The sequence below is a fragment of the Accipiter gentilis genome, unplaced genomic scaffold, assembly GCF_929443795.1.
Source record: "Accipiter gentilis unplaced genomic scaffold, bAccGen1.1, whole genome shotgun sequence".
Taxonomy (NCBI): domain Eukaryota; kingdom Metazoa; phylum Chordata; class Aves; order Accipitriformes; family Accipitridae; genus Astur; species Astur gentilis.
Window position 1 is genome coordinate 607,265 of NW_026061070.1, and position 16,140 is coordinate 623,404.

Below are 16,140 nucleotides of genomic sequence, written 5' to 3' on the forward strand. Positions count from 1 at the left end.
CTTGCTTCAAGTGCAATTCATCTCTTAGAAAATGTGCCTTAGTGGGTTTGAGAGGTCTTATTCCTCCTTCTCCCCTCGAAAAAAACCCAAAACTTAAGAGTGCAAGGCTTAGGTTTACTCACAGGTTAAAATTAAGAAAGAGAACCTATGTTACTTCAGTGGCTTTTAGCAGAGCTACACCCTGAGTTTATAAAATGGTTACCTTGGTTTTGTGACCTGGGTTAAAACCATGGTCTTTCAATACTGTCAAGTCTGTGTACTAGTTACAGTAGGTATACAACTTCAGCACTTGTGTAAATAAAACTCCATCGTTAATTTGAAGGAATTAAAGCTGAAGTAGGTGATAAGATAAACGGCAAAGCAACTATGAAAAGTGTTTTGTAATGGTCTACAAGCCTGTAATATTACCATGCTTTTAAACAAATTCTTCCACTTGACCTGTTAAAGGCTGTTGTGCCCTTAACCTCTAGTCAGCACATGCATTTCTGCAGCTGGTCTCAAACTAACCTAGCTAATTGATATCAAAGTATATGCCTGTACATGGATTTATTTTTTTTAACTCTTGCTTTGCAGAATTATCTTCTAACTGTGCTTTGTTGTTGTTGTTGTTGTTGTTTTTCCCCCCCTCACTCTTAGGGTGTTAAGAAGAAGTTTAGGAAGAAGTCAGGTTACTAGTTTCCTGGACTTGATCCAGCATGGGTCAGATTACACGCTTTATTTTAATGTACCCTGACTCAGCGCTTGGCCGTGTGCAGAGAGATGTTGCTGTTCTGGAGTTTCCCTGGCTATTGCAGAGGTTGGATGCTGCCCCAGCACTATGCAGATTAGATTACAGCTGTTTTAAATAAAGTTCAAACTGCACCAGTTCAACTGAAGTGTTTTCCTTTGTTTATGGAGCAAGTCTTCTGTCAAAGTGATTGAAAGGCAAGTTCCTCATGCATAAAGACTCCTCTCCCTACAATACTCAGAAGGAAGCAGCCCAAGCTAGAGACAGTATTGCCAAGCGTGGTTCCTGTCCTTTAGGGTGAATCCCTCCAGCAGGCTTTTCTATGCTCTGGGAAACATCTGCGGTTATAACTTTGCAGCTGCTGTTGGCTCTAGCAGTCCTGTCTGAATCTGGTCCAGCGCAGGTCACCAAGAGTCAGTGCTAGAAGCAGCGCTTCTTAGCTGTTAGCAATTGCATCATCACATCGCTTCCTGGCATAGTGTCTTATCACTGATCATCTGGGGACAGAGGTTTTTATTCATTTGCCAGATGGAGCTGGTAGTAGGGCAAGTTCTTTCTGGAATACCTGAAGGAGAGAAAAGCTGTATGTGGCCTTCTTTCTCATTTTTGTTTTTACTGAAAAGCAAAGCAATCGGTGCTAGCTTTGCAAGATCCTCAGGGTTATCGACAAACCCCAGGTAAGTAAATGCCTAAACTAAAACAAACCCCAGTAACAAATGCATTGTTTTCTCCAGCTTCTGCCACAATACATCCCCCTAAGACCCTAAACCCAATACTGAATGTATTTAATTGTGATTGTGCTGAACACAAGATGGCCAGAGCCAGAAAATACCTTGGACTTGAAGGTGAGGGAGGCTCCTTGATGCCAGACTTGCTGCAAACTTTGCTGTTTTCTGTCTGCTTTCTTAGCTGGTTGCTGTGTGTGTGGCTTGGAGGTCCAGCTGGAGGGGGTGAGGGATGCATGATCAGTCTCCTTAAAGAGGAGCAGCTCTGCGTTGAGATTGTGTACGGTTAGTAACTTTGAGCAAGACGTTCCATTGCAGGAATTAACGTCTCCTGTGGTTTTACTTGTTAGGTCTAAGCAAAGAAGTGGTTCATGTGAAGTCGCCTCCGCTTCTGCTACTGCAGTGGGTTGGTGTAACTTCTTGCTACTGCTTCTGCAACTGCAGAAACTAGAGAGAGCAAGTAATAGAGGGGTTGGGGGGTCCAGCCGCAGCCCCCTGCTTCCTGGCCAGCTCTGCTGTTGCTCTGCCTTTCGTCGAGTGCTGCGGGGCCAGGTTGGACTAAGCAGAGTCCAGTGGGGTGTTTTCCGAGAAGGAGGCGAGGGGTGGGCTGTTGAGCACTGCCTGCTGCCTCCTAGCATGCTGGTCAGCATGGACTCCCTCCCCTTCCCTGTGCCTGAGGGTTTCTTCAGCCACCATCTACCCCTGGGGTGCCCAGCTCCGAGCGTGGCCCGAGTATGACTACCTGTGGTTGGTAGTCGGTTTGTTTTGTGTTTCCAGGTTTTCTTCCTTGGAATCATGTTGTCCACAAAGAAATGTCATTATCCATCCCATTTCTAATTCAGTATCTACCGATCTAGTGTGACCCAGAGCCTGTGTGAAGGAGGAGCCGCCCCAAAGGATCCTGCAGCGACCTGTTTGTCCACAATCCTTTCTCCGAGTCCACTTCTGGAACTGCAGGGGCAGTGCTTGTGTGCAGAGTCCCGGAACAGCAGCACTGCCAGGGAGCCCCAGCGCCTGCTGTGTCCAGAGCTGCTCTTTCCACCGCCACACTCTCCTCCTGAGCCCTTCTGGTGTTGTAAGGCCGGAGTGCTCCAGCAGCTTGGCCACAGTTCTCCCGTGTGGCCATCCTGTGACAGCAGGCAGGGAAAGGCACTGGGCACTGCTGGGACAGAGCTCGCCATGCTCCAGAGCAGCATTTGCGTCATGGAAGGAGACCCCCTCAGGGCAGTGCCTTAAGGCTTAGGTCTTCTTCCAAAGTTTCTCTCAAGAACATGCAGGCTCTGGCCATGTCCACCAAAAATTACCCTGTCCCGTATTTTTAAGCTGCTTTTTAAGCTCCAGACTAGCTGAACGAGAAGATATCCACTGTACATTTAATTGAGAAAGATGTACGCAAGACGCACCAGCTGGGGACTGATGCTGCCAGCAGGTTCAGCACCCCAGGGGAAGAGGAGGGCAGCCACCCACTCTGGCTGGAAGCCTGTCGGGGCTTCAGCGTTTCAGCTTTGGTGGCTCCAGGCTGCTGCGGAGCCGTAGTCCAGTCTCTAGGGCTGCAGGGACCCATGCCAGGGGCTGTGTGGAGGGAGCTGGGCAGGGGCAGGGCTGCAGGAGGTGATTGCAGGGCTCTGACCCCAAGCAGAGTGGCTGCAGCACTCGTGTTTGACCCCCAAACCTTGCCTCATCAGTGCCTTTACGGTAGCTGGAGATCCTCATACTTACACATGAGGAGTTGCAGGCGTGATCTGTACCAGCAGTGGCTTAGGAACCCGGACCGGGGCTAAGCCCCAGCAAGAGCCTTTGCACAGAGCTGTTGCTCTGCAGCTCCCTGGCTTGCCTCCCAAAACTCCTCATCCAGCAAAACCTCCCACACTTATGCGGAGCTTTGATTCTTGGGGCTCCGCTGTTCCTCTTGCTGATGCTAATGCCCTTGGCATCAGTTCCCATAATCACGGATTGCTATGTAAAATATTTATTGCAGGACTTATCCTTTTTAAAAAAAAAACAAACCAAACCCACTTTATTTACATAAATTACAAAATAAAATAATCACACTTTTGCTCACACTAAAAATCTACTCTTAAATTAAAACGCGGTTGGGCTCAGCACAGCAAGGAGCCACAGCAAGGTCGTTGCTAGCAGAGCCTTGTGCTCTTAACACAGCGTTCCATTTTTATAGCTCTCATTTTTATAGCTTAAACCATGATAGAGACAGAGTCACAGCAGCACAGAATGGATGCTGAAAGAGACCTCTAGAGATCATCCAGCCCACCTCGGCTGCTCGAGCAGGGCCAGCTGCAGCAGGCTGTGAGTCTGCTTCTCGAAGGTTCTATTGGCTGCGTTGCTCCCAGGTTGTGGAGCTCGCATGGGAAATGGGCAATGAAGAGGGATGAAGTTTCCAGGCACTTTCTGGCCGGTGCAGTGATTTTTATTTTTTTTTTCCTTCTGACTTTTTCTCCCCCCTTCCTGGTCTTGCAGCTGCCCAAGGCGCAGCCAGAGAAGTGGAGGAGGGTCCCTGCCTGGCCTGCAGCTCCCTCCCTCGCCATTCTTAGGGTGATTTGGGGTTATTTTGCTGTGTCAGTGAAGCAAAGCTGGGCTCTTGGGGGCTGAGGTCAGTGGGACCCGAGGAAGGCCGTGATGGTCTTGAGGCTTTGAAGGGCTGTGCACCGAGCCCTGTCCCCGCTGGAGGGGACGCTGGTGGTGTTCAAGACGAAGGCCTTGCAGCCCTTGTTGTCGTGTGTGCCCGTGTCCCCCCCAGCCCCCAAGGTCTGTCGTTGTCGCAGGGGCTCTGTGCTGCTTTCTGCGTGGGGCCGTGTTCGTGAGTCCTGCAGGGACCTGTCTGTCCTGGCTTCCCCACCAAAGGGCTGCTTCCCCTGGGGAAGGGGAACGGGGAGTTGTTCCCGTTCCCGTCCCCTCCCCACCATCGCCTGCCGCGCTGGTGGTGACTCAGGCCTGGGGGTGGCTGGGTTCCCCTCGGGGCTTGCTGGCTTGGATCTGGGGCTCGGCGGGGCTTTTGCACCTCTTGGGGGCTGTTTCCCGGTGCCCCCCGCACTCCCTCCCCGTCCCACACAGGCACGGAGCGGTTCTGGAGAAAGAGCTTTTAATGGGAAACACAAAAGAAAAGGTCCCATCCAAGCTGGTCTAACCCCTCCCTACCACCCTCCCCGGCCCCCCCTTCGACAAATACCCCCCCCTCCACTCCCACCCCCCATTCCCCCCATCTCCATCCCTCTCACCCCTGTCTAATCCCCCCCACACACACACACCCTCATGTTGGCTGCCAGAGCCCTGCGCTTGCTGGGTGCCATTGGCAAGGAGCTCTGCGCCTGCCTCTTCCTCCACTTGCCGGCCGTGGCAGGTGGGGATGGTGGCAGGTCCATCCCCGCGTCCTGCCACGGCTCCTGGGGCTCCATCCCGCCGCCGTTGACTATTTTGAGGCTCAGCATGGTGTCGCTGAGCTCAGGGATGCAGTAGTCGGGGGTGAGCATCTCCTCAGGCAGCGAGAGCGAGCTGAAGTCGCGGTCTGGGGTGTCTGCGCTGGTGCCACCAGCGTCCTCGGGCACGGAGCTCCTGCTGGGAGCATCCTGGCTGACCCCCACTCCATCCAGGGAGCAACCGAAGAGCCTTAGGGCCTCTTCCAGGACCATCTCCTCGGACACTGCAAGGTCGCCTGCAGTGTCCCCAAGGGCTTCGTTGTTGGTGGCAGCGCAGGGGCTGGTGTGGACATCGCCGCCTGGGGGTGCCCCCACAGGGGTGGCCGTGCTGGGGATGTTGATCTGTGCCAGCTGCCCCTCGCTGTGCTGGTAGCCAGGGATGGACACTGGCAGCTCCAGAGGGTCTGGGGCCACCCCACTCCTCTGATTTTTGTAGGGTGTGAGGTATCATGGTTGGCCCTGGGGGGTCCCTGTGGCTGCCCAGGCCAGGGGGGCCCCGCAGCCCGTGGGACCCCACAGGGCAGCACCCGGCAGAGAAGTGGCGCCTTGGCCGAGCGTGGCGGTGGCCGGTGGAGGCAGGTCGGTGGTTGTCCACTGGATGCAGAAGACCCGGGGGTCGAAGAGGCAGCCACATGGAGCCCTCTGCAGACCTGTGTGGGTGAGGGGGAGCCGTGCTGGGCCGGGGGGACTCTCTGGGGGCACCCGCCAAGCCGGCCCCGATGGCCGACATCCCCCAGCTCTGGGCCAGGGGCGTGGGGAGCTTGTGGCCGGGGCGATCCCCACAGGGTGAGCTGCTGTGCTGGTGGGACGGGGTTGCAAATCGGGGAGGAGACTGGCATCTAGGAGGTGAAAGGGGAGAGGTGGCCCCAAATATTTGGGGAATTCTCTGCAGATGGGCTTTACTGGGCACGCGCCGCCCGGGCGAGGGCAAGGATGCTCACTGGGGCTTGCTGAACCCCCATGCGAAAAGTGCCGGGGGAACGGGTGTGATGGGGATGGCGAAGGTGCCAGAGCAGACTGGGGTGCCATACCTGCTGGTGGTGCCTGGGGGGCCCGGGCTGCAGGGAAGGGCTGCTCCCGCGTGGGCAGGCGGCACGGGTTGGCTGAGCCTAAGAGAATGAGACAGGAGCGATGGCCGGCGGTCTCCTCTGCTCTTGCCCCCCAAGAGCGTCCCTGGGCTGCAGGGGTTGGGGTCGGTCCCTACCTCAAGGGTAGAAGGTTTTGGGGAGCATGAATGGCTGGAAAAGCTGGGGCGCCAGGGGGCCCCAGGGCCCAGGCAGTGGGAGCTGCATTGGCGGCCGCGCCATGGTCCCTTCTGGCTGTTGGCTGCCAAGGACTCTTTGGCGTCTCCCCGGAAGGAATGCGGGGGCTCCCTGTGTTCTGCCCCACCCCCAAGAGCCTCCCCAGCTCCTCTTGGGGAGGGAAAGGGTTAAGGGAGGCTGGGGTGGCCCCGGGGCCTACAGGCGGCTCTCGGGGTCTGCGGGTACAAATGCTCTTGGCTTTCAACAGTATTTTTCCGGTGGGGGAAGAAGAACAAGTTGATTCAGCCGAGCCGAGTGGGCACCAAGCTGCAGCCGCAGCCTCCTTGCGCCAGATGGCAAATGCGTTTGTGACCGTTGCCCGCGCTTCTGTTCGCTGCGTTGACCGGAGCGAGGCAGAAATAGGAAAAAGGACCTCGAAGGCGCGAAGGAAGGTCACGCGGTGTCGCTCGGTGGCACGCTTTCCCACAGCCCTCGCTCCAGTAGTGCTGTCAGGTCTTTCAGTCTCCTGCTGGGAAAAGCAGCAGCTCTGGATCCCCCTGGGAGGGGGCAGCCCTTTCCCTGGGTGCATGACACCCCGGAGGAGACGCACCGCGTGCTCCCAGGAAAGGACTGGATTCTGCCCAACGTCCGGTGTCAGGGCGCTGGGGCTGTTTGCGCTCTACGGGATCCCAGGGATGGGGTTAGTACATCCCCTCCTCGTGCTTGGAGGATTCGGCGCTAGCAAGGACACCCCAAGGGTACCAAGGACACAGGCCTCTCGCTCCCGCTGTGTGAACAGTGTGTGGCCTGGGGGAGTCGGGACAACTGCCGTGAACCGGAGGCCAAAGATCTCTCCTGGCCTGTATCCTGGTAATCAAAGAGATTGCGCTCTGTTCGTGAGGCACCTCTGGCTGCAAGATTGTGCAAGGCCATGTGCTGCGTAACTTGTGGCAGGGACCGATGCTGGGGGCGTGAAGGCAAGCGCGCTTCTAAAAGCATAAAACTCCGTTTCATTTCAGAGCGCAGCTGAGCCACCCCGCTCCTCAAGACTCTGCCATCTGCACCGCTGTGGCTGGGACTGGGCAGTGCTGCACATCCCAAAGGCCACCGAGTCACACCCGTGTCCCTGCTGCTTTGCCGGGAGCTTCTGCGATGCGAGCGATGTTCTGGGGGGTGATCTCTTGGACTGCAGCCACTCCGTCCCTGACCAGCAGCTGGCCAGGAGGGTTGTGTCCCAGGTGGAATTCCACCTCTCTGACGAGAACCTGGCCAAGGATGCTTTCCTCCTGAAACATGTCCAGAAGAACAAGATGGGCTTCGTCAGCATCAAACCACTGCTGTCCTTCAAGAAGGTAGGCAGCGCGTTGCGTTGGCCAGCCGGGGTGGGAAGTAGGGGTAGGAATGCCTACTTTCTAAAACTCCAAAATGAGTCTTAGAGAGTTTCTTTGACCGGCTTTTCGGTATCATGGGTCCCCGTCCCCGAGTCCCTGCTGAGCGTCCCCCCCAGCAGACTGCTGCTGGCCTGAGAGCTGCTGCCCTGTGCTGCACAAGGACCCCTCGGCCCCCTCCTGGCCCGGCAGCAACTTCAAGCCCAGCAATTTCAGCAATGCCTTCACTGGATTGCTCCTCGCCGGCAAAGTCTTCCCTCCGCTCGGGACAGGCTTGGGCACAGGCAGCTGCTACGGCCTCTGCCCCAGCACTGAGAGCACTCGTGGCTGCGGCTGGGGGAGTGGGGTGGGTGCCTGGGCACCCTGGCCCAGCAGCCCCTCGCCAGATGCCAAACCTCTTGCCGGCAGTCCTCCGGCAGCGGCGTGGGTGCCTGAGCCCCTCGGCCTGCGGGATGCGGTGCTTTGCCTGCCCCACTGTTGTCCCAAAAGTGGGGTCGTTTACCCGGGGTGCAAAATGCCAATATAAATACAGAGCAGAGGTATTTTATTCCAGTTCATGTTTACGCAAAGATGGGGGCTAGGTGGTAATCCTCAACGCTAGCACCCCTCATGCCTAAAGGGGCAAGCAATTTATACAGTTCAGTTATACATATTCGATTTCCAAAGTTCTTCCCAAAACTATTGCCGGGAGTAGCTTATCTCGCACAGTTTCTATTGGGCTACAGTTTCCCTGCTTGGAATTAAAGGTCCAGTGTTCTTTTCTTCTACAGCGCATGCTCAAGGAGAGTGGGGGGGTAAGTCTTTTTGGTGTGGAATTGAGTTGGTGGTCATGATCTCCCCCTGCCACCTTTCTTTACCTTTCCTCCAGTTTGCGAAGATGCTTCTGACTTCATGCCTATTAGCAATTATTCAACTTTTTGGCGCCTCCTGGGGTAGGATGTTCCCTTCTTCTCAGTTTTTTAGTTCTTCTTCAGGGGCACAGTTGTTAGCAAGGCATGCGTTGATCATACAAAGGGGATCTTGTTTCACAAGAGCTTTGTGGCCTTTTTCGTGTGGCTTAAGTACATAATTTCTTAAGTACATCATTTCCCCCTGTGGTGGGTTGACCCTGGCTGGATGCCAGGTGCCCACCAAAGCCGTTCTATCACTCCCCCTCCTCAGCTGGACAGGGGAGAGAAAATATAACAAAGAGCTTGTGGGTCGAGATAAGGACAGGAGAGATCACTCACCAATTACCGTCACTGGCAAAAGAGACTCCGCTTGAGGAAAATTAACTCAATTTATTACAAATCAACCAGAGCAGGGTAATGAGAAATACAACCAAATCTCAGAGCACCTTCCCTCCACCCCTCCCTTCTTCCCAGGCACAACTTCATTCCCAGATTCCCTACCAACCCCCCCCAGTGGCACAGGGAGACGGTGAATGGGGTTTACGGTCAGTTCATCACACATTATTGTGATACTTGCCAAACCAACCAAGAAAGGTAAAACTGGAGCGCAGGGAGCAAATGCTTTTCTTTCACCTTAGGCCAACTGCTCGGACGCTCTCTATGCTGCCCTGCTGCAGAGGGCATCCCTCTTGTACCAGTAAGAGACATAAGAGTGAATTAAAGCCAGAACTCCAAACCAGACCAAAAACCCAGTCGTGATCAAGAAGAAAGTGGAGAATGCATCAAATATAACAGAAAATTATTTTGGACATTCCCAGTTTACATTTGGAAAAAAGAGAAGGAAAACAAAGAGGAGGAATTAGGTATTAAAAGAAGAGCACTGAATGATAAAGCAGTAGCAGTCCCTCTACCACTACAAACCCACACCCCCACACGCACGTACGCACACAGACTTAACACCACCAAACTCCCCTTGACTGTGACATTCCCCTCAGCTTGCTGGTCTAGAGATACTGAATGCCTGAAGCACACCAAGGATAACTGAAAACATCTGCATGGCTTTAATGGGAATCCTCCAACTGAAACAAAGCGCCTTCTCCCTCTGTCTGCGTTGGCACATCCCCGAGTCACGCTCTCACTCCTCTCCTTCAAAGTCAAGATTCCTAAACGTGAAAAGCGGGAGTGGGGAAAGGCGAAGGGAAGAGAAAAAGAGGGAGAGCATCATCAGTGGAAGACCTGCCAGCTGCTGCTGATTCAGCCCTGTTCGGGGGACCACCCCAGCAGAGAGGAGCTGGTTTGCATGCCACAGACCTCCCTGCCTGTTCCCAGGGACAGGCCATTTGCTCAGCCTTGCCGGCCAAAGCGTGGGAAAAGCGTAGGTGTGCGCCGTCGCTTGCAGAGGAGCACGGTCACGTTCACGTGCAATCCTTTACCTTTTTCCTCCCTGGATTCAAAGGGTTTCTGTCTTCAAAGTGAGAGCCTTCCATACGGTCATTTGTGACATTTCATCCAGGATAACAATCTCAGAAGGATCAGTCCTGCAATAAATATTTTACATAACAATCCGTGATTATGGGAACTGATGCCACCAAGGGCATTAGCATCAGCAAGAGGAACAGCGGAGCCCCGAGAATCAAAGCTCTGCATAAGTGTGGGAGGTTTTGCTGGATGAGGAGTTTTGGGAGGCAAGCCCGGGAGCTGCAGAGCAACAGCTCTGTGCAAAGGCTCTTGCTGGGGCTTAGCCCCGGTCCGGGTTCCTAAGCCACTGCTGGTACAGATCATGCCTGCAACTCCTCATGTGTTAAGTATGAGGATCTCCAGCTACCGTAAAAGCACTGATGAGGCAAGGTTTGGGGGTCAAACGCGAGTGCTGCAGCCACTCTGCTTGCGGTCAGAGCCTTGCAATCACTTCCTGCAGCCCTGCCCCCAAATTTGATTTTCCCACCAAGCTGCCTGCTGGTTTCTGTGGGATGCCCCACAAAGAGGCAAGTGGAGAAAACTCTGCCAAACACCTTCAAGCTAATCTTGCCGGGGTTCCTGGCGCTTGGTGGAGCTTTACCTGTCACTGCTTTGCTTTGGGATATCCACGTCACTGGTCTTCCCCACGTTCAGCTGAACTGAACTTGCAGCAGCAGCAGCTTCCATGGCCCTCCTGGACTCCTGATGTAAAAAAGGGACAAATCACGTTCTCTGTCTTTGATCAAAGTGGAGATAAGCTGAATGCCCAGCACAAACTTAGCAGTCTGCCCTCCGCTTCTGCCCCTTGGCAGCTATAGGTATTAGTGCAGCAGGGGAGAAACCGTTCACTCCAAAGATTTCGGGGCAGGGGGATTGTGTGTTCAAAACACGATTATGAGCAAGTCTTGCCAGCAGCAGCAGCCGCAGCAGCATCTAATAATAATCATCATAATGATAATGACCTTTGTGAAAAATGACTCGTTTTAAAAATTACACCTGTATTCAAGCGTTCAGCTCACTGCTACTTGAGGAAACAAAGGTTACAAAAGTTACAGGCTATTGGGATCTATTTCGATTGAGTGCTGATCTTCCCCCAACATTTCCAGACAAGCTGTAAGAGAAACAGGCAATCTCACAGACACACGGAGATGTCCAGCCCCGAGGACACAGCAAGCCTTACCTCTTCTTCTTCTCCAGCTTCATTTCTGGCATCGTCCAACTTCTTCTTCCTTTCTGGCATAAGGTCATCCAGAAAGCTGAGCTCTCGCTTTGAGAAGCAGAAATCCATCGCTTTCCGGACAAATACGAGAGCCAAAACCTTCACGAATAAGAGGGAAGATGCGGTGAGCTCAGAGACGATGCCACCTCTCACTCCAACGCTGCAAACACCCCGCTGCCGAGCGGTGGCAGCTCTTACCATCATGGGAAAGATGATGGCGGCACGGGACACCTTGATGGTCCAGAGCAGGACGAGGCAGGTCAGCTGGATCGCCGTGAAGAAATGCACCTTTCGCAAGGGCACGTGCCGCAGGTAGATGAAATCCGGCTGGTGCTTCGCTGGCATCCAAAACAGCTTCAAGCGATCAAAGAACTGCGAAATAAAAGGGAAAGGTTGCCACCTTGGGACTGCGGCAAGTTGCTGGCCCTCTCGAGACGTGGAGGCACTTTGCAGCATCTCGCTTGCCGTCAGAAATCCTGGATCCCACTGCATTCCTCCTGGGAGCAGCACCCATTTTCCCTTCGCTCCATCTAGCAACCGGCTTGCCCCTGAGAGCTGCCCACCAAACGGCAACTATTCCATGCCATTCCATTATTAGCATTTCTCGGCCCACTGAATCCCCCCATGAGGATTTCCACCAGTGGTAGAAACTGCCTTCCCTTTGCACCAAATTCCCCCGCTTTTCACGTAACCAAACACTGACCTGCCCTAAACCCTGCAACAGAGAGCGCTGAACTTGCCTGGTCCTCCCATACCTCCTGTGCCTCCACCAATCTTTTTCTTACACAAAAGAGTTTCATTGCTTGCTCTGCGAGAAGTTTTTCCCATGCCACTGCTTTTTTCCCTGCTGCTACAGAGACAAAATACCAGGGAGCCGACATGCTGCACGCTGTAAAAGAGTCCGTACCTGAATTCCTCTGAGCGACGACACACCCATGTAGAGAAAGACGCCATAAAGCACAGGCATTGGTATAAACTGGGGGGGGGAAGAAAAAGAAAAGAAAGAATGCAATCGTTTCTTTTTCTGTATTGCATTTTCAGTATTACCACCCTCTTCCACAGGCACTGCCTAAAATTGCTTGAAGCTTTCCAGCTTCCATTCAGGCTTAGAGATGGGTCAGATATTAACCATTGTTTTGCCATTTTGTGCACACGAGTGAGCTAAGGCTCTGCTTTAGGCTGAACTTGGGAGTTATCTCTCCTCAGAATAATCCTATTTTCCAGAAAGGTTGGAGGAAAATAGGCGATTTCACCCGTGCTACCCTATGCCGCATTCTCTGGCGGTAGAAGAAACACTTCTGCCTATTCTTGGGGCAACAGGCAAAGGCCACAGGCCTCCTTTTAGCCTAGAGACGAGATTACTTTGTGGGAGGAACGTGCAAGGAAGCCCACAGGGATGACCTCAGTGTGTTTAGCTCCTGGGAACGGCTGCTCCGCGGCATTTGGGGAGCAAATTGCAGCCACTAAAGGGCTGCCTGTTTGAAACAGAGCAGATGTGCTCGTCTGAATATGCTCAACTGTAACCCATAAACATGGGTGGGCCTGAAAGACACCCAAAAATTCAAGCAGTTGCGTTGCTTGCTCGCCTCGAGCACACCAAACAGGGGCCTGAAGGGCTGCAAAACCTAACCGAGGCTGGTTCCCACCGTTGGTCAAGCCCCAAGGGTTGGGACCACCTCCTCCTCCTCCGCTCCACAACTAACTACTCAGGCCTGCAGAGAGGGGACTGTTTTTCTGTAACCTCCAACAAGCTCACGGTTGTTGGGTGGTTTGCATTTTCCTCTCACCTTTAACACAGAAGTGAAGAAGACAGAGCAGCCCATGAGCACAAAGATCAGCAAGCCAGTGACTCTCTGCTCTCGTATCCCCAGCAACTTGGGTTGTTCTCCTGGAGCTGAGCAGTCAGACTCTACTTTGAGGCTATTCACGTGGGTGATGGACAGGACGGTCGCAGCCACAAACCAGGGCAGCCCCATCACAGAGCACACCCCGAGCATCACGGCCACCACAAAAAGGTCCAGGTGGTACCCGCATCCTTTCTGCAGGCAGGAAAACAAGAAACAGAGCATCCCATAGCACAAGAGCAAGGATAACGTCGCAAGTCAGACTCAAACCCTGCTCGAGCACAAGTCAACTTCTTCAGAATTCAAAACAAGAAATGGAAACAAGCAAGGGTGTATGCAGGCTTTGCACAAGCACCTGGCATGAAAATCTGGCAGGAGTTCAGACACAATGGATATGCAGAGCTTGTGCATTAAATACTTCTCCAAAAAACAACAAGCCACAACCCAAAAGCACCAAACCATTTTTTCCACTCACAAAGAAAACTGTACCACTTGCAAGGAAGGTGTGACTCTGAGTTATCCCTGGCAGCGCATCAAAACAATTCATTCCCCACACCTGCTGCTGCTGCCATTTTAAAACAAAAACGCAGTTCTCTATTGCTCCAAGATTAATTTGCTCCCCCAAAAGGTTGCTCATCTATACTGCCCTGTCACTTGCTCCCTGCATCATCGTTAATCCAGGAGAGCATCCTGCCACGCAGCCTGACCTTGTCCCAAACCAATGCCTTCAGAAAGCATCGGGAATAAGAGCTTCTCCCCAGACCTGCAGCCCAGAAGGGGCTGGGGTCATCTCTCGCAGGCCCTTACCTTCAGCTTGTGCTCCTTCCTGTTCACAATAACGGCACTGATCTGATGGTCCATGAATATCAAGATGGTGCAGAGCAGAGCTGGGACGAGCGCAGCCAACACCGTCCACCAAGGGTTGGGTCCTATGGGGTTGATGAACCACCCGCGGTCGTCTCTGGTAGGCTGCAACAAAGCCCACACATCAGCATCGTCTCCCAGCCCAGGCACTCCACTGGCTTTCATTTTCCCCTCCCTCCTTGTGTCAGAGCACCTCCCAGCCCTGGCTTCATGTCCCCCTCTCCCGGGGGCTTCAGCAGTGCCAGTCTCCTCTTTGCAAGCAGCTCTAGATACTTCCCCTGTAGGTATCTAGTTTTGGGGCCATCTTCTCGTTTCCAGGAGGAAGCAAGGCACTTGGAGGTGGAAGAGGAGATGGTCACACCACCAGCATCTCCTCCAGACTCAGCCCTGCCCTGCCCCGGCATCACCTTGTGGCACCCCCACGTGCCAAAACACCCCGTTACCTTGAACGCATGGGGGACCTGGAGCTTCGGCAATGGGATCCCAACCACAAAGTCAAGGAGCACCATGATGACGATGGTGAGGAAAACAGCAAAGTCGCTCACTGTGGACCGTACCTGGGGCGAGAAACCAGAGGTGAGAGGGGCATGGCAAACAGGGCCGTAAGGTGAGATGCAAGAGTTGCAGACATCCACAACATTAAGGCTGCTTAACCAAATCCCACCACCCCTCTGAGCACATGCAGCCTGATCCCTTGCTTAGATACTGCTGCTGTGTTTGTCCCTGTGAGATCTGGGGTCAGACAATAAAAAAAAGCTTAACTAGGCCAACAAGGGTTGGTTTAAGTCAAAATCTAAAAATAATAATAATAATATTAAAAATAAGAAAACACATGTCTGCCACTACAGCTACACTCACAGCTACAATGGCAACAAGGCACTGAGGCATCCTTTAGTCCTCAAAAGGAAGCTCCTCATTCGAATCTACTTTCCACTCGAGCACATAATGCGCAGAAGGTAGGGGAAAAAAAAGAAACCGAAACCCCCAACCCCCAAAACTTTGGGAAACCTGACTTCCTACTACCTGAGGAGAAGAAAAAAAATTAAAAAAAATCAAACCCCAAAAATCTTCAATCTGGGGCAGGTCACGAGGCAGGTGGGAAACGCTACGATGATTTTGCACTCATGGAAATGAGTGTGGGACATCCAAGCTCTTGGAGAGCTTGGCCTGCAAGGCCAACGTTTCCCAGCTTGACCAAGGCAGGGCAAATACTGCTTAGTGCTCCAGGAAAGCCATTTTGGGAAACGAGTGCGGAGATGGACACTGGCCACCTCCTTCTACTTACTCTGGTTGGAAAGTAGCGGCTGGTTTTAAACTTCTTCAAGAAGCTTGACAGGGCAAAGGTGGCGAAGAAGAGGATGCAGCACCAGAAGAATACATCAGGGGTGTAGGGGCCGTCGCGTCCACAGGCAGGTCCTTGAAACTCCCCACGCAAATACGGACATTTCTGGAGAAACAGAGCGTCAGGACACAAAGGCAGTGCGCGTGCGGCAGGGAAACCTCGCATAGCTAGGGGGTTTTGAGGATCTTGGTCCAAGATCCACGACCCTGTAACTGCTCCTGCCAATGGAGATTTATATTTAATGAGCAGCAGCAGCTGAACAAGTGACACATCGAACTACACAGCGGAGAAATGAGATGTGAGGAGACACCATACGCTAGTAACACATTACAAGAAACACTCATCCAGGTGACACTCTTCCATCAGTTGCTTGCATTCATAGCACTGTGTTTCCTTAACTGCATCTGGCTTCAGTCCTCACATCTTCCTGCAAAAAACAACATGCCAGGCTCTCCCAACCCTGTGAAGAAAACCTCATCAGCTTTCCTAACTAAAAAGTAATTCTTTTAAAAATTATTTTTAAACCTGAAAAGGACTAGGATTCACAGGACTAGCATCATTACATTCACTTCACAGTCCTCCTCAAAATGGGAGAACAAAAGATAATTGACATGACAAACGCCACAGTTACAGACGTTCCTTCCTGGGGGTGCAGTTCGCACACCTAGGAGCTCATGCATGCACGAATGGGTGACGCCAGGCAGCAGCCTTCTTACGTGCCTCTGACCTCAGGAAGAAACAGATAGCATGAATACTTTTACTCCATTTGCATCCTGAGGACCAGAGATGAAGCCCAAGATTTGCCTAGATGACACAGTCAGTTCCTTTAAGGGATGAAATTGTTCGTTTGAGTTTGGCTTCAAGGACTCCCACAGCTGGCGATTAACTAAGAGGTATGCTACAGCGAGGAGCCCGACACACAGACTGCAGGACAACTCATCACGCCAGGCCTCTGAGCTTGCAGTTCTCCGCAGGGCCCGGTGCTGCCTGAGCAGGTGGATGGACTTCTGT

At 53.0% G+C, this 16,140-nt stretch overlaps 2 protein-coding genes across 7 annotated transcripts in view; both read right to left on the reverse strand.

Moving 5' to 3' along the window:
• The window catches only part of LOC126037370 (electroneutral sodium bicarbonate exchanger 1-like), a 265,741-nt gene that overhangs the window by 186,402 nt on the left and 63,199 nt on the right, over positions 1-16,140 (reverse strand). The window lies entirely within an intron of this gene.
• LOC126037369 (electroneutral sodium bicarbonate exchanger 1-like) overlaps positions 1-16,140 on the reverse strand; it is a 230,242-nt gene that overhangs the window by 78,401 nt on the left and 135,701 nt on the right. The window contains exons 2-7 of the mRNA XM_049797673.1: positions 15,073-15,234; positions 14,231-14,344; positions 13,731-13,892; positions 12,867-13,118; positions 11,987-12,055; positions 11,278-11,451 (exon numbers count right to left, since the gene is read on the reverse strand). Of these exons, the coding sequence (XP_049653630.1) occupies positions 11,278-11,451; positions 11,987-12,055; positions 12,867-13,118; positions 13,731-13,892; positions 14,231-14,344; positions 15,073-15,234 (933 nt within the window). The remainder of the gene's footprint in view (positions 1-11,277; positions 11,452-11,986; positions 12,056-12,866; positions 13,119-13,730; positions 13,893-14,230; positions 14,345-15,072; positions 15,235-16,140) is intronic.